We start from the raw sequence: 25,259 nt of genomic DNA on the forward strand, positions 1-25,259 counted from the left end.
TATTTATAGTGTAGAGATTTTGTTTAGTTAATCATAATATTCTCATTAAGATTGAATTAGACCCTTAATCATGTAATTAAGGATGATAATACTAGTCAATTCCTGGGCTTATTGTTTGATAGTAATCCGGGCATAGGCCTTAGGGTGGCACTAGAAAAAGCCAAACATAAGAGTTAATGATTTTTTTTCTTTTATTATTATTATTAAATCAACATAATTACAATAATAATAGTTATAAAAACATTAATGAAAGTAATTAATTTGTCAATAATGGGGTAAGTTTTGTTTTAAAGTTCTTATTAATTGAAATAGTCCACTAAAATATGAGCCTATCACTAATTCCCAAAAACTCTTTCATGAGTGATGTATTTAGGGGATAGGGTTTTGTGAGTTTTTTACTATTCTCTCAAATCTCTCAAATTTGTTAGTTAAAATTCTAAGTAGACTTGAATTGATAATTAAATTTTAACATAAGAACTCAAATTATGAGATTTTAAAAAATAAAAATTAAAAATCTCAATTGCTCCTAATAAGGGATCAATTCGACAATTTGGCCAAATTTTATTAAAGTCATGCAAATCTAACTAATTTAAAGAACATTTGTCCTACCTAAATTATTTAGTTACTTACATTCTTATAATTAATAGTCTTCAAATAAATATAGAATTTGAGCTTCTATAAAGACTTAAGTTTATGACTGGAGAGGTTCGGCTAGAAGCCTAGAATGATACTACCTCATTTCTTTGGTATGAGTTCCTGAGTTCGAGCCCAAATCATGTATCGTGATTTTTTTTTAAAATAACATGAATATTCAAAAAAAAAAAAATAAAAAAAAATAGCTACACCAAAAAAGGATATAATTAATATAGGAAGAATAATGACATTAAACATAACCTTATGCAATGTTGTTATGTTAGGTCTTCATTTAATATCCATGGATAATTAAGATCATATCAATTGTATTATTGAGCGTACACCTAAAAATAACTATAAATCAAATGCAATCACATTGCCAATGTTTTATACAATTTGATATTTATTGTTTATTAATGGTTTTTACTTTTGTTCACATACAATTTTATTATAAAAACTCTTAACCTTTTCAAGTTTTTATTAGTGTTATTCCCTCATTAGTAATTAATATTTCATTTATATTTCATATACATCTTTAAGAACAATTGTCTCCACATTAAAACTTTAATAATTTATTATAATTATATTATTTTATATTTTATAGAACTAAGATAATATTTTGGTTTAATTCTCACTAAAAAATACTTTAAGTTAAAATGAACATTATTATAATGTACTAGCCTACTAATTTTTTTTTAAAAAAATAAAAAAATAGTAGAGTGATCATTGTCTGTTGTGACCTTTAATGAAATAAATAGGAATAGTTCAATTTCTTAACTTTATTAACAATGTTATCGATAAGAATATAATATTTTTCTAACTAAATTTAATAAGAATTAAAAAAAAAATTAGTTACACAACATGCCATGTCATGCCATTTTGAGTAGATTATAAATTCTCTCATATACCATTTAGATGTCAATTTTGGCACTTTTTTTTAATAAAAAAATGTATAGATTAAAAAAAAAGAAAAGTAAATTCAAATAGGAATGTTATCAAATAAGTTGAGGTCTTATTTGAATATTTTACAAAAGTTGAAGGGCTCTATTTTTGTTTGATAGAGAAATCTAAGACATGTTAGATTCTCATAGAAGACTTTATTTTATTTTCACATATTTAATTATATTGTATTAAAAATTGAAAACTAAAATAATTTAAGGATAATACACAAAATATAATTGTTGGATTTATCAGTCCAGTTTTAGTTGAACCGGCCCATATTTTGTTGATCCAGTTAGGTGAACCATCCATGAGTTGGGGCTTATTTTAAAAAGCTCAGTGAAAATGTGGCGGTTAATTTGAATCACTTTTTTATAATAAGAAGAAAAATTGAAAGGCGGTTGGCTTTCAGAAAAAAAAAAAAAAATCTTGGAGAGGAGAGAGATTGAGAGAAAGCAGAGAAATGGAGGGAAGGAAGGGACGATTGCTGTTGATTTATACTTCTCCGATCAATTTCTACCGTCACAGCACCGGAGACGGCCGTCTCCGGCAGTCTATCAGCTGTTATCTCTCCATCTTCCCGATCATCTTCTTCTAAATCCGTTTCCAATATCTCCAAAACCTTCATCCTATCAAAGATACATGGAGCCGTTCACATGGAAGCGCACGCACTGGCTTCAGATATCAAATGTTTCCTCCAGGTTTCCGATCTCTCTCTTATTTTATAAATTTTTCTATCATATCAAATGTTCATGACCTTCTGATGCTGTTATTTGTTATCTGCCTGGCGCTTAGAATTGTAGAATTCACTCTACAGTACTGATTAAGCCTTTCCATGTCTGCTAAGTATAAACATATCACCTGTTATAGAGTAAATCAGGTTTCCTGAGATTTTTTCTGGTCTGTCTTCACGCAGACAGAAGTATATATATGGTGGATATGATATGTGAGGATTGTGTAAACTGTAAAGCGGTCAAGAGTACATTAGATATCATTGAATGTTTGTTATGTTGACATATTCCTGATGAATCAATTGATATAAGCAATCAAGTTATTATACAATGTAGGTGTGAAGAACGTTGAAGTTGATTTAAGCAATCAATAAGTTATTAGGATTCTTGGATCTTCATCTGTGAAGATCATGACAGAAGCTCTAGCTAGAACAGACTGGTCAAGGAGTTCCTGGAGGTATGTTCCTGTTTGCTATAGAGCTAGCTGTATGTCTCAATAAATTTATTGCTTACATTCGCATGTTTATGGATTGATTACTTTTAAGCACAAATGGACTATGTTTAGAGGAACACGAATTGGATCCAATAGCTGATTAATTGACACTATGTTTTTGAACTTCCTGATGCAAATACAGCTGTAGTTTTAATTATTCACATCTTTATGTATACCAAAGTCATTGATATTCTGAACTTACGTTTCTCATTTTCTGGATTACCTGTTTTCCGTTCTTCTGCTGTTTCGATTGACAAGCATTTGAGGTTCCCATGACAGCTGAGAGTAGATTTATATTAAATATTCAAGATCTTAACGAAAGAAGACTTGAAGATAATTCATGCCACGACCAAATCTAAGTTTTGTCTACAAATAGACTTGAATTCTGTTATCAATTATAAATGTGTTGAAATCCAATGCAGAGTTCATGGTTTCTGCTGCTGTTTCGGAATTCAAAGGTCCAGATATATTTGGTGTAGTTCGATTGGCTCAAGTTAGCATGGAATTGGCAAGAGTTGAGGCCAACTTCAGTGGCTTATCACCTGGTAAACATGCTTGGTCCATAAACGAGTATGGAGATTTGGCAAATAGCCCGAAAAGTGTTCAATCCTAATCTTAATGCAAGAGAGGTCTTTATATGTACATTGACTTGTTGGAATTTTACCATTCTCTTGGATGGAAGAGAATAAAAATATAAATCCCTCCCCTAAACACACAATATGGTACAAAAATGTGCCCTCTTTGTTATTTTCTTCGTAACAACTTAACTTCTTTCGACATCTTATTGTACATAGGTTCGATCAGAACTTATAACAATCGGATTTGTTTGTTGTTTGAACTTTTTTTTTCCTAGATACCATTATAGCCATTTCTTTCATTCTTAGTATAATATTTACTTGGTTTTTTCTGCTTATCATATGTAGTGTAATTATTTGAAAAGCTTGGTTTAATAAATTTAGCATGAAGAATAATATGCATACATAATTTTGTTTTATTTCATTGGATAATGTGGAAATTACATCAGATTTATAGTTTAACTGATATCCTGTTTCTCACTACGTGCTTACTGTGAAGAGAATTCCATATTAGCGATCCTTCTACAAACGACGGAGTAGCTCCTTCGTCGTCGGTGGATTTCTTGTTCTTGAATATCACTTCGTACGTTAATTTCTGTCCGGCTTCTTTGAAATGAAGTGTTTTAGGCACAACCTCAATACTCACCCCTGTTATTTCAATCCTCACTTTGTATTTTGAATTCCTTGGTCCAACATTTGTCACTGTCCTTTTGTATCTATTCGATGAGCCACAGAGAGTGACGGCGAATGTTGGATAGTTAAGTTCTGCCTCTGAGATGCTGCCGACAATGGAGCAATCCACAGACTGTTTTGTGATTGCTTCGATTTTGTTATTGGTGTAGTTCAAGCCGCATAAGTATGGAACGTAATCCTCGGCAGTGAGGTCGTATATCAAGCCTGGATCAATAGCCTTTGACGGGTTAACATGGCCAGCTCCTACAGCGAATATGTCTGCCGGTAAATGCTTCTCGTTTAGGATTGGTGTTCCGCCCAGGTTGACCAAATCGGCTGTGGTCATCATGGCCGACTTGATGGCGGCCGGAGACCAATCAGGATGGGCACTCTTAATGAGAGCTGCGATTCCGGAGAGATGGGGAGTGGCCATGGATGTCCCTGAATCGAAGTTGAAGTTTGATTTTAAATCCGAGACAGAATTCATCTTGTCAAAAGGGACATTCCATGCAGCTAAAATGTTGTTTCCAGGTCCAATAATGTCGGGTTTAAGTATTCCTGGACTCGCCCGGTTGGGTCCTCTAGACGAAAACGAGGCAACTGCCGGGGCGGTTTTGTCTCCGATGACTGTTCCTTTGAAAACAATAGTGGCGGTTGGATTATGCGTTGAGTTTATGTAATCCATTATCTTTACTCCTGCGGCATAGCTGACTGCAGTTGCTGGCAACACGTGAATATCGGCCTCTATGGTGTATCCACTGTTTTCGCTGTTGGCTAGAATCATGGCGACGCCGCCGGCGTCGCGAACCGTCGGTCCGTCACCTCTCTCTTGGCATAACACTATCTTACCTTTAAAATCGGACTTGTTTAAAGTTCCCGGAGCACAGAATGAGGATTTTTTATGTTTGAAGCCGGCGAATATAAGTGGAATTTGCATGGATTTGAAGTTTTTTGGCTGAAAGATTGATTCCCCATCGAATTCCAGTTGATTTCCCAACACTGCCTTGGCTTTTATCGTCCTGTCGATAGTGCTAGCTCCAACAGTTAGAATCCAGGGAGCCTCATTCGACATAGTGGACTTGGTCGGACCTGAATTCCCCGCAGCACAACTAACAAAAATTCCTTTCGTTATCGCGGCATACGCTCCAATAGCAATTGCATCCTCGTAAAACGGTGACAAGTAGTCGTGGCCGAGAGATAACGACATCACATCGACACCATCCTCGATGGCGGCGTCCATCCCCGCCAAGATATCGGAATCAGAGCAATGCCACCAGCACACTCTGTAAATTGCTAAATGTGACAGGGGAGCTATTCCAGCTGCCGTGCCGGATGCTTGACCGAAAACATTGGCACCGAAAACTATGTTTCCGGCGGCCGTGCTCGCCGTGTGAGTCCCGTGGCCAAAATCGTCTATCGGTTCCCCCGGCATTTTGCTAAGGAAATTCCTAGCTCCAATGAGCTTCTTGTTACATACCGTCCCATTAAGTTCACATTTTCCTTTCCATTTCCTCGGAGGCGAGGATAACCCGTCGTCGTTAAACGCGGGGTGATTCGGGGTGATTCCCGTATCCAACACTCCGATGATAACTCCTTTACCAAAGTTGGATCCCGGCCATGCCCCGAAATTCGGATTGAGACCCAAGAAAGATGGTGTATGGGTTGTTTGTAAAGGAATGATCCTTTGAGGTCTAATGGAAATGACCTCGTTTCGTTTCTCCATTTCCATTGCCTCTTGCGGCGTAAGAGATGCCGCGAAGCCATGCATTACGTGACGGTAAGAATGAATCATGCGAGATTTTGTGACGACGGAAGTGGTCGACGACGGAAGGAATGAGTGGTAAAAAGTTTGGATTTGATCTTCCGATAGTGAATCTCCGGGTAAACTTAGTTGAACAATGTAGGTTTTGTGAGTGTTTGAATCATCCTTTTGCGAGATTACGAAATTGAACATGGAAAGAAGAACAAGGATGAATATGAATGCCATTTTCAAATGTGTTTGATTGTTTTTGATGATTTAGTTCTTACTTTCCTTGGTGTGTATTTATAGTGTAGGGAATTTGTTTAGTTAATTATAATATTCTCATTAAGATTGAATTAGACCCTTAATCATGTAATTAAGGATGATAATACTAGTCAATTCCTAGGCTTATTGTTTGTTAGTAATCCGGGCATAGGCCTTAGGGTGGCACTAGAAAAAGCCAAACATAAGAATTAATGATTTTTTTTCTTTTATTATTAAATCAACATAATTACAATAATAATAGTTATAAAATCATTAATGAAAGTAATTAATTTATCAATAATGGGGTGAGTTTTGTTTAAAAGTTCTTATTAATTGAAATAGTTCACTATCAATTATGAACAAAAAGACTTACTTGTGATTTAATTCCCCAAAACTCTTTAATCAATCAAAATATAATTAAGGGAAAATATGGACTTTTTAGTTGCCCAAGAGATGATAAATTTTATTAAAGTTGCAAATCTAATTTAAAGACCATTTATCCTATATCAATTATTTAGAGTCACTTATAAATTATTAGTCTTCAAAATAAAGAAAGTAAATATAGAATTTTAGTTTCAATAAAGACTTAAAGGTTTATGGCTTTAGAGGTGTTCTAGCAAGAGGAACTAAGTATCCTTAGGAATTAGGACCGATTTTAGGGTAAAACCACTAATAAGATTCAATTGATATTAACCAACTAAATTATGTTATTTTAGTTAAAATACTATAAATTTATTTAAAAAAACCCAAAATTTTCAAGGCGATTACTGAATATGCGATAACTTATGGACTTATTCAATAAATTTGATTATCTTGTCTTTTAAGTTTCAAGAAATTAATATATGTATATTTGGAATATATTACAAATTCTAGTACATACTAAGTTAAATTTATACTTTCATGCATGCATGTTTTTGTTTTGTTTAGCCTGAGATTATAAACTAGATATCTTAAATGAAATAATCATTTGAAATTGATAGTTATTTTAGTTATTAATATTATTATTATTTGTAGTTAATTTAAACACTTTATACAATTATTGGGCTTATAGAATCAAATACCTATATTTTTTTAAAGAGTAAAATTATTTTCATTATTTTATGATCTTCACAAAAATAGTTTAAAAAATATCATGCCAAAATATAAATTAACATAATTTATCATGAATTAATCTAGAGTTGTGCTGGTCTGTGTTATGAAAGAATTATATTTTAATTAGTTTTCACACATAATTAATATTAACATTAATATACATGCATCATTTTAAAAAATAATAATAATTAATATTAACATGTTTAATATATATATATATATATATATATATATATATTTAATTCCTTAATTTCTTTGTGTCCTTAAATGACCAAATAAATAAGTTATCTCCATCTTTAAGATTCTATCTTAATATATTTCTTGAATTATTAGTCTATCTTTTGTATATATAACAAAATTAACGTGACAAAACTAATATGAATATTAAAAATAATAGCTACACCAAAAAAGGATATAATTAATATATGAAGAATAATGACATTAAACATAACCTTATGCAATGTTGATATGTTGGTCTTCATTTAATACCCATTGATATTTAGGATCATATAAATTGTATTATTAACCCTACACCCAAAATTAATTAGAAATCAAATGCAATCACAATTCCAATGTTTTATGCAATTATATATTTATTGCTTATTAATGATTTTTAATTTTATTACACAATAATATCCAATTTACTAAAATAATTTTATTGATCTTAACATTTTCATAGTGATATTCAATTTACATGTTCATATATATCTTTAACAATATTTTCTCTACATTAAAATTTTAACAATTTATTCTAATATATTATTTTTTATTTTGTTCTTACAATTTTACCTTTTTTTTGTTGTCGTATAACTAAAATAGTATCTCAAATATAAAGAGTTTTGCGTAAAATCTTTTTTAATTCCAAAAAAATTATATTTTAGGTTGAAAATGAAGCATAATTGAAAAGGGTTAGTTTACTAAAATAAAAGAAAAAAATATATTTTATTTTTTATAAATATCTAATAATAAATATTTAGAGGTTTATTATTATTTTTTTTATTAAATTAACTAGTCTAAAGGACACTGACAAATTTTAAGTCTATTTAAAAAGTAATAGTCATTATAATTAACATTTTATTTTTATAATTTTAAAAAAATTAGTACATTGTTCACTTTTCTCGTAATTTTCTTGAAAACGTTTTTAAAATAAGAATGAAATATTTTTCTAAATAATCTTAATAAAAAATGAAGATTTTTTTATTTTTTTTTAGATTATAATTTCTCATGTACCATTTGCATGTCAATTTTTTGCTTCTTTTTTTTTTTATAAAAAATGTATAAACTAAAAAAATAAAAAATAAATAAATTCAAATATGAATGTTATCACATAAGTTGAGGTATTATTTGAATAATGTACAAAAGTTATAGGACTCTTTTAATGATAATACACAAAAATATTATTGTTGGATTATTAGTCCAGTTTTAGTTTAACCGGTCCATTCTTTGTAGATCCATTTAGGTGAACCATCCATGAGTTGGGCTTATTTTAAAAAGCCCAATGAAAATTGGGCGATTAATTTTAATTTATTTTTTTTTTACAAAAAGAAAAAGAGAAAGGCGGTTGGCTTTTAGAAAAGAAAAAAAAAATCTTGCAGAGGAGAGATTGAGAGAAAGCAGAGAAATGGAGGGAAGGAGGGAGGATTGCTGTTGGTTTATGCTTCTCCGATCAAATGCTGCCGTCGGAGCACCGGCGACGGACTTCTCCGGCAGTCTATCAGCTGTTATCTCTCCATCTATTCTTCCCAATCGTCTTCTTCTAAATCCGTTTCCAATATCTCCCAAACCTTCATCCTATCAAAGATACATGGAAGCGCACGCACCGCCTTCAGGTATCAAATGTTTCCTCCAGGTTTCCGATCTTTCTCTTTCTCACTTTATGAATTTTTGTATCATATCAAATGTTCGTTACCTTCTGATGTTGTTATTTGTTACGTCTCCTTTTCGATTCAATGCCTGGTGCTTAGAATTGTAGAATTCACTCTACAGTACTGATTAAGCCTTTCCATGTCTGCTAAGTATAAACATATCATCACCTGTTATCATACAGAAGAAGTATATAAATGATGGATGAAATGTGAGGGTTGTGTGAAGCGGTGAAGAGTAAATTAGAGATTATTGAAGGTAGGTTATGTTATTAATAATATTATGCCTGATGAATCGATTTATATAAACAAGCAAGTTATCGTACCAAAATTATGTTATATATGTAGGTGTCGAGAACGTTGAAGTTGATTTAAGCAATCAATAAGTTATTAGGATTCTTGGATCTTCATCTGTGAAGATCATATCTGTCAAGGAGTTCCTGAAGGTATGTTCCTGTTTTGTATAGATTTATGCAGCTGTCTGTATTTCTCGATCAATTTATTGCTTACATTCGGCTTGTTTATGGACCGATAATGTTTACTGCTCGCAATATAGATTTGAAAAAGTACATATGTTAATCTTGTACAACATGTCTACAACTGGACTTGGATTTTGTTATCAATAAATGTGTTTGAAACTCTATGCAGAGTTCATGGTTTCTGCTTCTGTTTCCGAATTCTAGCAAGGTATGATCTCTAATCTAATCAAGCAAACTTGTATCATTTCTTGAATAATTCTGTCTGTTGCTGGCTATGTATGTATGATTACTAAGGTGAGGAAGAGTTAAGACATAATTAGATAACTAGCAACCAAATTTTGCAAACCCTATCAACAACTTTTGTTTGGTTTTTCTATAGCCCATTCATAAGGTAATGGGCTAGTGCTCTCTTTGAAAGTTTCTTCAAATAGTAGACCATCTATTTCTTTTCAGCTCAAACACATAGCAACCTCAACTTTCTCTTTTAATCATCTTCATCCTTCAGGATTTGGTTGATTTTGAGAAGAATGTCGACAATAATATGCATATATAATCTTGTTTTATTTCATTGGATAATGTGGAAATTGCATCAAACAAACAATAATAACAACAACTAGATCATATGCCAACTTATAGTTGAACTGATATCCTGTTTCTTGCCATGTGCTTACTCTTTAGAGAATTCCACACTAGTGCTCCTTCTACAAAAGAAGGATCCGACGACGAGGTCGATTTCTTTTTCTTGAATATCACCTCGTATGTCAGTTTTTGCCCTGTCTCCGAGAATTGAAGTATTTGAGGCACAACCTTAATACTCACCCCTGTTATTTCAATCCCCACCTTGTATTTTGAATTCGCCGGTCCCACGTTTGTCACCGTCCTTTTGTATCTTTTCGGAGAGTCGCCGAGTGTGACGGCAAATGTCGGATAGTTGAGTTCTGCCTCCGAGATGCTTCCGATAATCGAGCAAACCACCGACTGTTTCGTGATTCCTTTGATTTGTTTCTTGGTGTAGTTCAATCCGCATAAGTATGGGATGTAATCCTTGGCTGTGAGGTCGTAAATCAGGCCTGGATCAACTGCCTTTGATGGATTTATATGGCCAGCTCCGATAGAGAATATGTCTGCCGGCAATAGCTTCTCGTTTAGGATCGGGGTTCCGCCAAGGTTTACCAAGTCGGCTGTGGTCATCATAGCAGACTTAATGGCGGCTGGAGACCAATCGGGATGGGCATACTTGAGGAGAGCTGCAATCCCGCTGAGATGGGGAGCTGCCATGGACGTCCCGGAAATGATGTTGAAGTTTGATTTGAAATCTGAGCGAGAATTGTTGTCAATCGGGACATGCCACGCGGCTAAAATGTTGCTTCCAGGCCCGATAATGTCAGGTTTAAGGATTCCGGGACTTGCCAGATTGGGGCCTCTAGAAGAAAATGAAGCAACAGCTGGGGCGGTTTTGTCTCCTATGATTGTTCCTTTGAAAACAATTGTGGCGGTTGGTTTCCTTGTTGAGTTTATGTATTTCAAGATCTTTCGTCCGGCGGCATAGCTGACCGTCGTTGCCGGCAACACGTGAGTGTCAGCCGAGATACTGTATGCGTTGATTTTGTCGTTTGCTATAATCATTGCGATTCCACCGGCGTCAAGAACCGTGACACCTTTCCCAACTCTCGATGTGCCACCTCCTCTTTGGCATAACACGATCTTCCCTTTAACGTCCTTATCTTTTAAGGATCTCGGCGTGCAGAAGGAGGCGAATATAAGCGGAAGTTTCGTGGATTTGAAGTTTTTCGGCTGAAAGATGGATTCCCCGTCGAATTCCTGTTCGTTTCCTAAGACTGCAGTGGCTTTTATCGTCCTGTCGATAGTGCTAGCTCCGACGGTTAGAATCCACGGAGCCTCATTCATTAAAGTGGACTCTAAAGGACCGTCATTTCCCGCAGAACAACTAACAAAAATTCCTTTTGATATAGCCCCGTATGCTGCAATAGCCAATAAATCCAAGTAAAACGGCTCCGACTTGACGCCGATAGATATCGACATCACGTCGACACCATCCTCGATGGCGGCGTCCATCCCCGCCAATATATCAGATACAAAGCAACCTGAGGAACCCGAGCACACTCTGTAAATTGCTAAATGTGACAGGGGAGCTATTCCAGCTGCTCTGCCTGATGCTTGACCCAAAACATTGGCACCGGAAACTATGTTTCCGGCAGCCGTGCTCGCCGTGTGTGTCCCGTGGCCTCCATCATCTATTGGTTCCCCCAGGGTTTTGCTAAGGAAATTCCTTGCCCCAATGAGCTTGTTGTTACATGCCGTCCCGTTGAGTTCGCATTTACCTTTCCATTTCTTCGGAGGCGGCGATAACCCGTGGTCATTAAACGACGGGTGATTTGGCGTGACTCCGGTATCCAATACTCCAATGATAATTCCCTTACCAAAGTTCAATGCCGGCCAAACCCCGAAATTCTGATTGAGACCCATGAAGGATGGAGTATGGGTTGTTTGTAAATAGACTATCTTTTGGGGTCTAACGGCAATGACTTGGTTTAGCTTCTCCATCTCCTTGGCCTCTTCTGGCGTAAGAGAAGCGGCGAAGCCATGCATTACGTGGCGGTAAGAATGAATTAGGCGAGATTTGGTGACGACGGAAGTGGACAATGGAAGGAAAGAGTGGTAAAGAGTTTGAATTTGATTTGCAGATAGAGAATCATCGGGTAAACTTAATTGAACAATGTAGGTTTGGTGAGTGTTTGAATCATCCTTCTTTGAGATGCCCAAATTGAACATGGAAAGAATAGTGAGAATCAATATCATTCCCATTTTCAAATGTGTTTGATTCTTCTATGCTGTAGTTCCTACATTCTGGTGTGTATTTATAGTGTAGGGAGTGAAATTTATTGAGTTAATTCTAATCTTCTCATTCAAGACTAATAATACAGTCAACTTCTAGTCTTATTGGTTGTTAGTCTTAGAAAGACTAACTAAGTGATTTGCTGGAATCATTAAATTAAGGTTTTTTTTATTGGGCGAATTGTGATGTCTCCTGGTTTCAAACTTATTATATACATTTAAATCAAAATTGATAGTGATGTTTATTATAAAATATATAATTCTCTAATATTTTCTAATGATATTCTCTTTATTATTATATTTGATATTACTTTTTTTTTTATTATCAATATTCTTATTTAATTTGTTAATATAAAGTTGTTTATGTAAAGACAAATTTTATAATATGTTTATTAGAGAATATATTCTCTCATATATGTTTAAAATTTTTAGAGAATATATTCTTTTTGTCTTTATTAATTATAATTTTTTTAGAATATATTATCTTTATAATCACATGTTAATTATTATATTAGAGAATGATAATTTTGTCATTAAAGTTATAAAATATAGTTATAGATTTTGTATAGATTTTGTAATATATATATATATATATTTGTTAATTTGAGATAGATCCTCATAAACTATAATATATATATAAATTAGTTATTTTTATTTTCAATAATCAACAGTTTGGCGAAATAATTATACAATAAACTTGTGTTACTATTATATTTTTCCGGGTTCCCAGGGAGTGGGTTTACGTTCGGTAGGCCCAGCAGTCCAGGCTTATTGTCTTTGAAGAATTGTGTGTCACCCAGCCTCTCTTTATTCATCTTTAAACTTCTGTCTTTGAAGAATTGTGGGTCACCCAGCCTGCCTCTCTTTATTCATCTTTAAACTTCTGTCTTTGAAGAATTGTAGGTCACCAGCCTCTCTTTATTCATCTTTAAACTTCTATCTGATGGCTTAAGATAAGAGGTATTCCTATCATTTCGTCACTCAGTACCGATATTGGAGAGAATGAATGACAAGAAAAGAAAAAGTGTTCCCCCGATTATTATCTTTTGTAAGATTGAAAAATACCCTATAAAAAACTGAGATGCTCTAGGTTAGAGCGAAACATCGGTTGGTCTTAGTCTTTCTTAATCCTTGCCTGAACTACACAGGACACACCTATTAGTAATTATACATATAGTGAACTAATGTCTTCAATAATATGTATATATAATCTTGTTTTATTTCATTGGATAATATTGAAATTGCATTTAACATCAAACAATAATAACGGCTAATGATGCTTGTTTCTTCCACAACTTATAGTTGAACAGAGATCCTGTTTCTGACTACATGCTTACTGTAAAGAGAATTCCACACTATTGATCCTTCTACAAACGAAGAATTCGAAGGTGTAACCTCGTTTTGGAATATCACGGAGTAGGTCAGTTTTTGCCCTGTCTCTGAAAATCTAAGTATTCCAGGGCCAACCCAAATGCTCACTCCTGTTATCTCAAACCCCACCTCGTATGTGGAATTCGCCGGTCCAACATTTGTCACCGTCCTTGTGTATCTCTTCGAAGAGTTACCGAGCTTGACGGCGAATGTCGGATAGTTAAGTTCCGCCTCCGAGATGCTTCCGACAATCGAGCAATTTACCGACTGTGTTGTGGTTGCTTTGATTTCTTGCTCGGTGTAGTTCAAGCCACATAAATACGGGATGTAATCGTCGGCTGTGAGGTCGTAAATCAGGCCTGGATCAACCGCCTTTAACGGGTTTATATGGCCAGCTCCGATAGCGAATATGTCTGCCGGCAATAGCTTCTCGTCTAGGATCGGGGTTCCCCCGAGGTTTACCAAGTTGGCTGTGGTCATCATGGCAGACTTAATGGCGGCTGGAGACCAATCCGGATGAGCGCTCTTGAGCAGAGCTGCGATCCCGCTGAGATGGGGAGTGGCCATGGACGTCCCGGAAATGATGTTGAAGTTTGATTTGAAATCTGAGCGAGAATTGTTGTCAAACGGGACATTCCATGCTGCTAAAATGTTGCTTCCAGGCCCGATAATGTCAGGTTTAAGGATTCCGGGACTTGCCAGGCTGGGGCCTCTTGAAGAAAACGAAGTAACTGCTGGGGCGGTTTTGTCTCCTATGATTGTTCCTTTGAAAACAATTGTGGCGGTTGGATTCCTCGTCGAGTTTATGTATTCCAAGATCTTTTGTCCTGCGACATAGCTGACCGCAGTTGCAGGCAACACGTGAGTGTCGGCCGATATGCTGTATGCGCTGATTTCGTCGTTAGCCAGGATCATTGCGATTCCTCCGGCATCACGAACCGTCTCTCCTTTCCCAATTCTCGAAACGCCACCTCCTCTTTGGCATAACACGATCTTCCCTTTAACGTCGGTATCGTTTAGGGATCCCGAAGCGCAGAAGAAGGAACTCGGATGTTTGACGCCTGCATATACAAGTGGAAGTTGCGTCGAGTTGAAGGTATTCGGTTGAAAGGCTGATTGGCCGTCGAATTCTTCTCCGTCTCCCAAGACAGCCATGGCTTTGATCGTCCTGTCGATTGTGCTAGCTCCAACGGTTAGAATCCACGGAGCCTCGTTCGACAAAGTGAAACTTGAAGGACCACTATTTGCAGCCGCACAACTAACGAAAATCCCCTTTGACATCGCAGCATACGCTCCTATGGCGATTACATCCGAGTAAAACGGTAACGACTCGCCACCTATAGATAACGACATCACGTCGACTCCATCCTCGATGGCAGCGTCCATTGCCGCCAAGATATCAGAATCAGGGCAACCGAACCCGCACACTCTATAAATTGCCAAGTGTGCCATGGGAGCCATTCCTACGGCCGTGCCAATAGCCTGACCAAAAACGTTGGCGTCAGAAACAAAGTTCCCGGCTGCCGTGCTTGCCGTGTGTGTCCCGTGGCCTTCGTCGTCCAACGGCTGCCCCGTGGTGCCACTGAGGAAATTCCTCGCTCCGATGAGCTTGTTGTTGCATGCAGTCCCGTTTAGTTCACATTTCCCTTTCCATTTCGTAGGTGGCGGCGACATTCCGTCGTCGTTAAAAGAAGGGTGATTCGGCGTAATTCCAGTATCCAATACACCGATAATAACACCTTTACCAAAATTAGATCCTGGCCAAACCCCAAGATTCTGATTGAGGCCCAAGAATGATGGAGTATGTGTTGTTTGTAAAGCAATGATCTTTTGAGTTCGAACAGAAATGACTTCGTGTTGATTCTCCATTTCCTTCGCCTCTTCCGGCGTGAGAGATGCCGCGAAACCATGCATTACGTGACGATAAGAATGAACGATCCGAGACCTAGTGATGGCCGTGGACGGAAGGAAACCCTGGTAAATACTTTGCATTTGATCGGAGGATAAACCTCTTACGAAATCGGGTAAATTTAATTGAACAATGTAGGTTTGTTGAGTGTTTGCATCCTTTTGTGAGATGACAAAATTGAACATGCAAAGAATAATGAGCATAAACATGAACCCCATTCTTAAATTATGTTTGATGTTTTTTTGTTAGTTGATAGTTCAAGTCCTAGTTCATGTCATTATTTATAGTATATGGAGAAGTAACAAAAATTGCTGATGGGCCGGCAAATGATAAAAAAATGATCTAATCTAATTATAATCTTCACATTAAGACTAAGTTAGACCCTTTAATCACATAATTAAGGAGGATAATACAGCTAGCGATTAATCCTAAGCTTATTGGTTGTTAGTCTTCGGCCTTTGCCATAGGGTGGCACTAGAAAAGGCCAAACATAAGAAATAATAATGTTATTTATTTATTGTTACATTATAAATGTAATTGGAACAATAAATAAATGGAGAGTAGCCTAATCAAATGGATGAGTGAGTCATATTTTTTTCATTTAGCCGAGCCGATTTTAGAATTCAAAACTTAATTGACCGTCAACATAACTAATTCAATGATAATAGAATTATACAAGAACTCTTAAATCTTATAAAAGGTCATTTTATTTGACAAAGATTATGGAAGAATGTATATATTACAGATTCTAATACATATTAGAGTACTTTGACTTAAACATAATTTTGAGGTAAAATAGTGTTTTTATAAACTAGTTTTTTTAATTTGTTTCTTTATAATAATAAAAAATTGTATGTTGTTAGTAAGTTTGTCAATTTTCTTTCAATAGCGTAGAAACTTAGTTTTTTTAACTATTTTTTTCTTTGAAATTTATTTATAAAAAAGATGGATTTTTCAAAAAAAAAAAAACTATAAATAGGTTGATAAATTGAACATTTGTACAATTATTTTTCATTGTTCTATTCTATCCAAGCATAAATATTTAGTATGTAATGAATTAATTGGCATGTCCGACCGTCCATGCCGGCAGTATGTACAAGAGAACTGGGAGTCTTGAATCATAATTTACTTAGTTTTTTTTATAAGAATATTTTAATTATATATATATATTATATGATGAGAAGAATATTATATTTATCCATAAGATTGATTTTATTTCTTAAATTCATCACCTACCTAAAAATCTATCATCATTACACGTGAGATTTTGTTTATCATTTTAATCTAGTCATCAATACATGTGTATTATATTATTTTAATTTTATAATTTTTAGGATTGAATCCAAAATTGGAATTAACCTAAATCCCTTTAAACCAATTTTGTATTCATATTATCAATACATCGAATTATATTTTTTTCGTTTTAATAAATATATACACAATTTTATAAGATTATAGATACACAACAAATTTTAGGTAAGGGATAAATTAAAAAAATTACATATAAATAGTATTCATCCCTTTTATAATATGTTACTCAAGTCTTTTCTTTATGTCATATATAAGGTTGAAAATGACCTAATAAATAAGCTATCTTCATCTCTAATAATATATTTTTTTTAATCTTAAATTTTGCGTCTTTTGGATTATTTACCTATTTTAAAAATACCAACCGTTCTATTATTGTTTTTGTTATTATTTTTAACTACTCATCTTTATTTAGAAATAAATCATCTATATAAAACAAATCTATATTTTTTTTAAATTAGTTATAATATGATAATTGCAAGACAAATATTTTTTTAAAATAATTAAACATAAATATAATCAAAATTAATATATTCTTGAGAAATATATATATATATATATAATGATTCAAATAGTATCATTTGATATTTAGCTAGACAATTTGGTTATAAGCTTGTTAAGAAGAAGACAGTTTATATATAAAAATATAAAATTAATCTAGATATATTAATAAATAACATTAAAAAAAACATAATTACAAAATTAATTATACAAATTCATTTATTAGAATAAATAATAATTTTATTTTGAATTTGTAAATATAATTATTTTTTGTTTAGATAAAATTGAATAAAATAGTAAAATTTAAATAATTTAAAATTAAAAAAAAAAACTCACATAAACATATAAACTAATATTTTTTTTAAAGATACCTATAATCAAAAATAAATTTATTCAACATCTTTCAATAAATAAAGTTTATTTTTATTTTTTTAATTTATATATTTATTAATAAAATATTAATATATTTTTTCTCTTTTTTTTTTATTATATAAACCATTTAAATATATCTCATTCTTAAATTTTTTATTATTTTTATATTAATTTATCTTTCTTTTATTTCATATTTTTTTTATTATTCTTTTTATTTTTCTTAATTCTTAAATTTTCATTTTGAAGAGATTTTAACCATTTATTTATGAATTTTGTTTTTTTAATGATTTTTTATTATTTAATTTAATATAAATAAAAATAAAATTAATAATTTTTTATTTAATTTTTGATTCATTACTTATTAGTAATACTATTATATATTGTTTTGTCTTAATATTTGATTATTATTATTATTTAATTATTTGATGAATTAATTGTTATTAATTATTATTATTTAATTTTTAATTATTAATTAATTTATTTTTGTGTTAAAAATTTTTTTTATTAAAGGAATAAGTCAGTATTATATTCAACCATTGGATCAAACAAATTTAAAATAATTAATAATCAACGTTAATATAAAAAAAATAAAAAAAATATAAAATTAAAATAATTAATAATAAATAGTTATAAAAAGAATAAAAAATATATAAAAAAGATAAAAATAATAAGTGGATTAATTAATGAAAAAAGAAAAGAAAAAATATATTAATATTTAATTAATAAATATATAAATTAAAAAATAAAAAATAATTATATTTATTAACATGAGACTATTTTTATTTTTATTTTTTTTTAGATAAAATTGTATTATAGATATAACGGTTAATTATATATTTTTACAAAATAAAAATGAAAAAAGTAAGGCAAAAAAATCTTGAGGAGAGAGATAATGAGTAAGCAAAGGAAGGGAGAGAGAGAATTGCTGTTGATATAGAAAATGCAATAGTAGTTGCAAAATGGCACTTCTCAGGTCAATTGCTACCGTCGCCGGAGCCGCAACCGCCGTCACCGTCGCTACTTCCGTCATTCTACCATCTTTCCGATCGAAAACCTTCATCCTATCGTCAAATTCAACTCTACATCACGACCGCTTCAGTCTAGTCAAGAGTTTTGCTCATTCACCAACCGCCGTTCACATGGAATCGCAAGCACCGGTTTCAGATATCAAAACTTTCCACCAGGTTTCCGATCTTTCTCTCTCACTTTATATTTATTTGATTACTTACTGATTTCGTTAATTTCTATGCCTCCTTTTTCGATTCGCAGTTTGACGCCGCTTTGCCGGAGTTATTTGTAAGTCTTTGTACTTGACTAATTGTAATTTGTATCTAATTTGTCGAATTCAATCTACTGATTAAAAACCTTTCCATGTTTGCTAAATATAAATATATTACTTATTATAGATTAAGTAAATCTGATTTCCTGATCTGTTTATATTCAGACAGAATATATGGTGGATATGAAATGTGAAGGATGTGTAAAAGCAGTCAAGAGTAAATTAGAGTTCATTGAAGGTAGGATGAATCGATTGATTTAAGCAAGGAAGTTGTCATACCTAAATTAGTTTCATTGTCTATAAAATGTAGGTGTAAAGAATGTTGAAGTTGATTTAAGTAATCAAGTTGTTAGGGTTCTTGGATCTTCACCTGTGAAGATCATGACAGAAGCTATAGAGCAGACAGGTCGCAAGGCTCGGTTAATTGGTCAAGGAATTCCTGAAGGTATGTTCCTGTTTTGTATATAATTATGCAGCTGGAAGTATGTCCGGATCAATTTATATAATTACTGTTTATGGATCGATTCATTTTTCTGCTCATAATTTTGTTTAAACACGAATGGAGAACACGAATTAGACCCAATAGCATTGAAGAGTTGAGGCTAGAACATGTAGCCTCATTGTTTTGAAGCAGATGCAATTTTAATTTTAATTCTTCATATCTTTATGTCAACCAAAGTTATGGATATTTTTAACTTACGTTTCTCATTTTCTGGATTACCAAAAATAACTTGTTTTTCGTTCTTCAGCTGTTTTGATTGAAAAGTATTTTGAGGTTCCCATGATAGCTGATACTAGATTTATATCTAAATACTCAAGATCTTAACTAAAGAAGACTTATAGATAATTCATGTCATGCTCAAATCTTAAATTCCTTCTACTAAAATTAGCAATAGGAAACGTTTCTGAAATGCATGAGCACGAAACTTTGTATCTAACACTCTACTTCTTCATTTCTCATTCTGTAAATCTAGTTCATCATCGTTTTTGAAAAGGATCAATACCCCATTTCTTGCACCAAAACTCATCTTTTAACGACTTTGTTTTTGCTCTAGGTTTTACTTTGAACAACAACACATTCTTATACCTCCTCTCTCTATATTTCTTCTATTCTTGTTCTCAAACATTCTTGTATTCCTTTACTTCCAAATTTCATAAATGCAAGCTGCAAATGTACACTTATATAGATTTGAAAAGAAGCTCTTGCCCTTAGTTCTCAGAATCGGCCATGACATGAGTACATATGTTAATCTTTTACATGTCTACAATTACAAATGTGTTGAAATCCATTGCAGAGTTCCTGGTTTCTGCTGCTGTATCGGAATTCAAAGGTCCCAATATCTTTGGTGTAGTTCGTTTGGCTCAAGTTAGCATGGAATTGGCAAGAGTTGAGGCCAACTTCAGTGGCTTATCACCTGGTAAACATGCTTGGTCCATAAACGAGTATGGCGATTTGACAAATGGCCCGAAAAGCACTGGGAAAGTGTTCAATCCTAATCTTGATGCAAAAGAGGTCTTTACATGTCATTTCCTTTGCTGCAATACAGAAACAAATACAATCTTTTTCAATTTGACTTGACTTGACATTTTTTATATAATTTTGTGGTTTAGCCATTGGGTGACCTGGGAACACTGGATGTAGATGAGAAGGGTGAAGTCTTATTTTCCGGTGTGAAAGAAAATCTTAGAGTTTCTGACCTAATTGGCCGTTCAATAGTAGTGTATGCAACAGAAGACAAGTCAGATACAGGCCTTTCGGCAGCAGTTGTAGCTAGAAGTGCGGGTGTGGGCGAGAATTACAAAAAGCTGTGTACTTGTGACGGCACCACGATCTGGGAAGCAACCAATAATGATTTCGCCACTAGCAAGGTATGATCTCGATTCTTGAATAATGCTGATTGTCTAGGTATGTATGTTGTATGAAGGTATGATGTTGTATCATTATAACTAAGGTGAGGAAGTGTTAAGAGATGAAAATAAAATCATAAATTAGATAATTCAATGCTTGTTTGTTCAGCAAAATTGGTTGGAAGACCTTCTTTGAAATTTTGATGACTTTGGGAGATGGTTTGTCGCCCTTTAAGTCTTGTTTGGAATCAAGTTATTCTCACAATCTCATATAGTTTCTGATAAAAAAAAAAATCTGGAAGTCCTATTAAGATTTTTGTTCATCTGGCCAGTCATGGTCACATATAATTGTTATGGTTCGTCCGGATTTGAAGACTCGAACCCATTTACTTATGAGTTCTCGCTCTGTGCCACATATATATGAGTCTCTACATATGTATTGAAACAAATAAATGACCTACCTTAATAATAAATTTAATGACTATAGATGAAGGTTTTAAATTTTGGAAAAAAACTTGTTTACTTTTTGTTTTTCGTGGCCGGCCTCTGAGGGGTTGGCTTCTTCCTAGGGCAGGCCCTGGTGGGTGGCTAATGGTCCAACAGTGTCTGCATAACAATAATTGAATCTTCCGATTACGAGATTACAAGATAAGTAGAGAGATAGTTGAAATAGTTGAAGGTGTCGGATATCCTTTTTGCTCATCTTGGGCCAAAACGGTTTTACCAATTTCATCTTTCAGACTTCACAATGCTTTCCTATCTCGCAAATGTACTACTTTTGACTGGGTGAGGCCAATGTGACGATATCATTGTCTGTGATTAGGAGAAATTTAACGAAATGACCATAATAATGACATCATTTTGGGAAATAAACATGACTTGATAAAGTTTGAAAAAATGATCCTTTCAGACGAAAATACTCATTCGCTTCACGCGACGCTGTATCGCGGAGGGGATGACTGATAATGTTTGCAAAAATGACCTCGTGTGACGTGACGCACCTCTTCGCGTCGCGCGAAGTCATTTTTGCAAACATTATCAGGTCATCCCTTCGTGACGCGACGGGTATTTTCGTTATTACATATGCTGAAATGATCATTTTTGCAATGTTTATGAGGCGTTGGTTATTTTTCAAAAAGAGTGCATTATTATTTTGGTCATTTTGTCAATTTTCTCGTGATTAGAGCTTCTCCAATTGTAGCAATTGCAAATTTGGAATAATAATGTGATTAGAGCTTCCTCAATTGTATCAATTGCATTGTTGGAATAATAATGCACAATTAAATTAGTTTTAAGCTAGGAAAAAAAATAGATGATCCTAGTTTTTCTTCTGACTCAATGTCTTTGTGCCAAAGCTTGATAATTGAAGTTCAAGGTCCAACCTTTTTGGTGGTCAACCAATTATAGAGTGGTGGAAACAAAAATGGCTAGAATTAGAATAGACCAATGTTTTAAATTGCAGTGACTAGGTGGTCGGTTAAAATATTTGCATAATATAAGTATAATTATCGTTCAAATTAATATTCATAATCTATATATGCACCATCAGTTATCATTGGACTCAAAATCAACATTTTCTCCATGTTCTTCGTCTAATATATTTAAATTCTCGTCGTCAAGTTCTCTAATAGAGAAGAGAAGATAAATTAAAAATAAAAAGAGAAATAAAATAAAAAGTAAAAGTCATTTTAAATAAATAGTAAGTAATTAAGTTTTTTTATTAAATTTATATAAATATATTAATGCTAAAAATTAATTAATTAAAAATAATAAATAATTAAGTGAATGCCACCATTTAGAAGACTGGAATAGACATAGTCAGTATGGAGTGATAAATTGAAGAATAAAGATGTTTGATTTATAAGTTTCTTTTTATTTATGTCATAAGATTTCAAAAATATTTTTCTACAAATGGCATTCAATTGACATATTGTTCTTTGTTTTTGGATTGTGTGAAAAATCTATGTTATATAATAATTGACAATTAAGAATCGGTCAAACAATGTTGGAGACAGAAGGAATTGGTAATTTGAATTGTTTGATCTGTTCTTAGATTGAATTGTTTTAAATATATTTGAATGTTTCTTTAAAGTTTATTATAAGTTAGAAACAAATTGAGAAAATGAAGCATAAATAAATTGGGGTTTTCAAATAGACCCAAAGGTTATATTATTTTATTCTTACCCTAATCTAGGGCAGGTAGACCATCTCAGGCCCAAAATAAATTAAAGCCCATCCCATATATCCACATTCCACCCTCAACTCAAGCATATATTGAACCTAAATTTTATGTTTACTTTTATTTTTATTTTTTTAGATTATTAATTTATAAATATTTAATCTAACCTTATTGATATTTAATATAGCTTTGCACCAATTTGAGGCTTGAGCAACGAAAAAGTGTGACTATAGATCTGATTGAAGGAATAATAAAACCTAAGTAAGCTTATTTTAAATATCAAAATTTCTCAATTTTTCATCAATAAACATACATATAATTTTACTTTTAACGCGAGGAACTATGATATTTAGAATAACTTATTTGATATTTTATTAGAGGAGTGATAGAGAGAAGGAATTTGGTGAGAGAATGACATGGCATCACTTTCATTGGTTGAAAAATATAAAAGTGGAAGGAAAGAGAGAAAAGAGAGAAATTATTTGATTTTTTCAGCGAATAAGATTATGCCAAGTCATTCCCTCACCAAATTCACTCAGCTAATCATTTCTCATTTTATTATACACCAGAAATAAGACTTAAATAGCCATAGTTAAGACAAAATTATAATGGTCCTTAATTAAATGTTCCAGGATATTATGTTAGATAAATAATTATATTCGGAAGAAAACAATACCCTGTAATACATCCTATAATAAAATTTTATATACGAAAATATAATGCTAGAGTGTGAGGATACACTTGATGTGTGCTTTGATATTAAAGATTCTACATGATTCTATTAATTTCAAATGACCCACCATTATTGTGCTACCGAATTGTAACATTCAATTATAAAACAAACTTTTTACCCATTACAAATACAAATTCAATATAATAAATACTCAACACAACATTACAAAGAATGACAACAAATTAGAGAAAAGGAATTGAAAAGAAGTGTTTAAACAATAAGCATAAGCATGATGGCTAATGTTGCAACAATTGCAACATACTTCATTGACATCTTCCCGGCTCCGGCAGAATTTGGTACGGCAGTAGAAGTTCCGGTGGGTGAAGGTGCCGGAGATCCGGGTCCATCTTGAGGCAATATTACGGTTATAACCAATTTCATGTTTCCGACTTCACAATGCTTTCCTATCCCGCAAATATACCACTTTCTTCCTGGTGTGGCCAATGTGACGATGTCATTGCCACTAATCAGAGCTTCCCCGACAGCAGAAGTCGCATTGCATTGTTGGAATCCGGTCCCATTTACTTTCAATACGTTATGATTACCTTTATTGTAATTGAATACTGCATGATTACAAATTTTTAATCGCGTCAACAACCTTCAAAATAAATTAAGTAAATGAAAAATAAAGTAAGGCGACGAACCAAGTTTGTCACCGACTCGAAACTCTTTTCCTTGTGCCCAAGCTTGATAATCGAAGTTCAAGGTCCATCCTTTATCGTCTCCAACCACGTGATAGGTACTAGGTAAATCGGCGGAAACTACACCGGCTAGAACTACAATGAACATAATTGGAAACATCATTTTGATCAAGGCAGCCATTATATTGTTGGTGAATGTAAGTAACTTAATTTGCTGTTTGAACTCAAGTATGGAGTGAATTGAAGATGCATGATGATCATGTGTTAAATTTATAGAGTTCTTAATTCTAAATTTTAATTGGTTCTAGCCGGCTATTTCTTAATTTGCAAAAATATGTTTACAAATGGCATTCAATTACCATGCCTTTCTTTGTTTCTAGATTTAATATTTGATAATTAAGAATGGGTCCATTCACAATTATACTGTTTTGGTATGATTTTTCATCTAATATGATGATCATTCTAATGATAGTGACCTTAAAATTCTAATTTTTAATTATTTATAAAAACAATTTTAAATCATAACTAATGAATAATCTTTATCTTGTCTGGAAATAACATAAATATATAATAAAATGATGATATAAAAAAATTAAATTAAATAGAATATATAAATAATAATATCACCATAATAAAATGTCGATTTAAGGCATGTAATTCGAGAACATATGTTTAACACATTTCCCTTAAAACAGTTACACCGTCTTCTCTTGTGCTAAAGCTTATAACAGATGACTATCTCTTAAGGTACAACGAATCTAGTAGTGAATTAACACCGAAA

The 25,259-nt window shown here is 33.0% G+C and overlaps 5 protein-coding genes and 1 pseudogene across 5 annotated transcripts; 2 read left to right on the forward strand and 4 right to left on the reverse strand.

Annotated features, from left to right (window-relative positions):
- Nucleotides 1-2,035: 2,035 nt before the first annotated feature.
- LOC124941657 lies at nt 2,036-3,409 on the forward strand (annotated as a pseudogene).
- A 413-nt stretch (nt 3,410-3,822) lies between these two features.
- Nucleotides 3,823-6,094, reverse strand: LOC124942868 (subtilisin-like protease). The gene has a single exon (XM_047483438.1). The coding sequence runs from the start codon at nt 6,028-6,030 to the stop codon at nt 3,823-3,825; it is 2,208 nt and encodes a 735-aa protein (XP_047339394.1). The 5' UTR covers nt 6,031-6,094.
- A 3,959-nt stretch (nt 6,095-10,053) lies between these two features.
- Nucleotides 10,054-12,309, reverse strand: LOC124941351 (subtilisin-like protease). Its single transcript, XM_047481659.1, has one exon. The coding sequence runs from the start codon at nt 12,305-12,307 to the stop codon at nt 10,112-10,114; it is 2,196 nt and encodes a 731-aa protein (XP_047337615.1). The 5' UTR covers nt 12,308-12,309; the 3' UTR covers nt 10,054-10,111.
- A 1,324-nt stretch (nt 12,310-13,633) lies between these two features.
- Nucleotides 13,634-15,882, reverse strand: LOC124941350 (subtilisin-like protease). The gene has a single exon (XM_047481658.1). The coding sequence runs from the start codon at nt 15,833-15,835 to the stop codon at nt 13,634-13,636; it is 2,202 nt and encodes a 733-aa protein (XP_047337614.1). The 5' UTR covers nt 15,836-15,882.
- A 2,777-nt stretch (nt 15,883-18,659) lies between these two features.
- On the forward strand, nt 18,660-21,094 carry LOC124941352 (copper chaperone for superoxide dismutase, chloroplastic/cytosolic). Its single transcript, XM_047481660.1, has 6 exons — nt 18,660-18,982; nt 19,068-19,094; nt 19,243-19,315; nt 19,388-19,522; nt 20,373-20,590; nt 20,689-21,094. The coding sequence occupies exons 1-6, from the start codon at nt 18,758-18,760 to the stop codon at nt 20,950-20,952; spliced, it is 942 nt and encodes a 313-aa protein (XP_047337616.1). The 5' UTR covers nt 18,660-18,757; the 3' UTR covers nt 20,953-21,094.
- Nucleotides 21,095-24,030: 2,936 nt separating this feature from the next.
- Nucleotides 24,031-24,659, reverse strand: LOC124941659 (blue copper protein 1a-like). The gene is made up of 2 exons (XM_047482000.1): nt 24,505-24,659; nt 24,031-24,435 (listed from the first exon to the last, which is right to left on the reverse strand). The coding sequence occupies exons 1-2, from the start codon at nt 24,657-24,659 to the stop codon at nt 24,048-24,050; spliced, it is 543 nt and encodes a 180-aa protein (XP_047337956.1). The 3' UTR covers nt 24,031-24,047.
- Between the last annotated feature and the right edge of the window lie 600 nt (nt 24,660-25,259).

The sequence above is a fragment of the Impatiens glandulifera genome, chromosome 6 (genome assembly GCF_907164915.1).
Source record: "Impatiens glandulifera chromosome 6, dImpGla2.1, whole genome shotgun sequence".
In the NCBI taxonomy this organism is placed as follows: domain Eukaryota; kingdom Viridiplantae; phylum Streptophyta; class Magnoliopsida; order Ericales; family Balsaminaceae; genus Impatiens; species Impatiens glandulifera.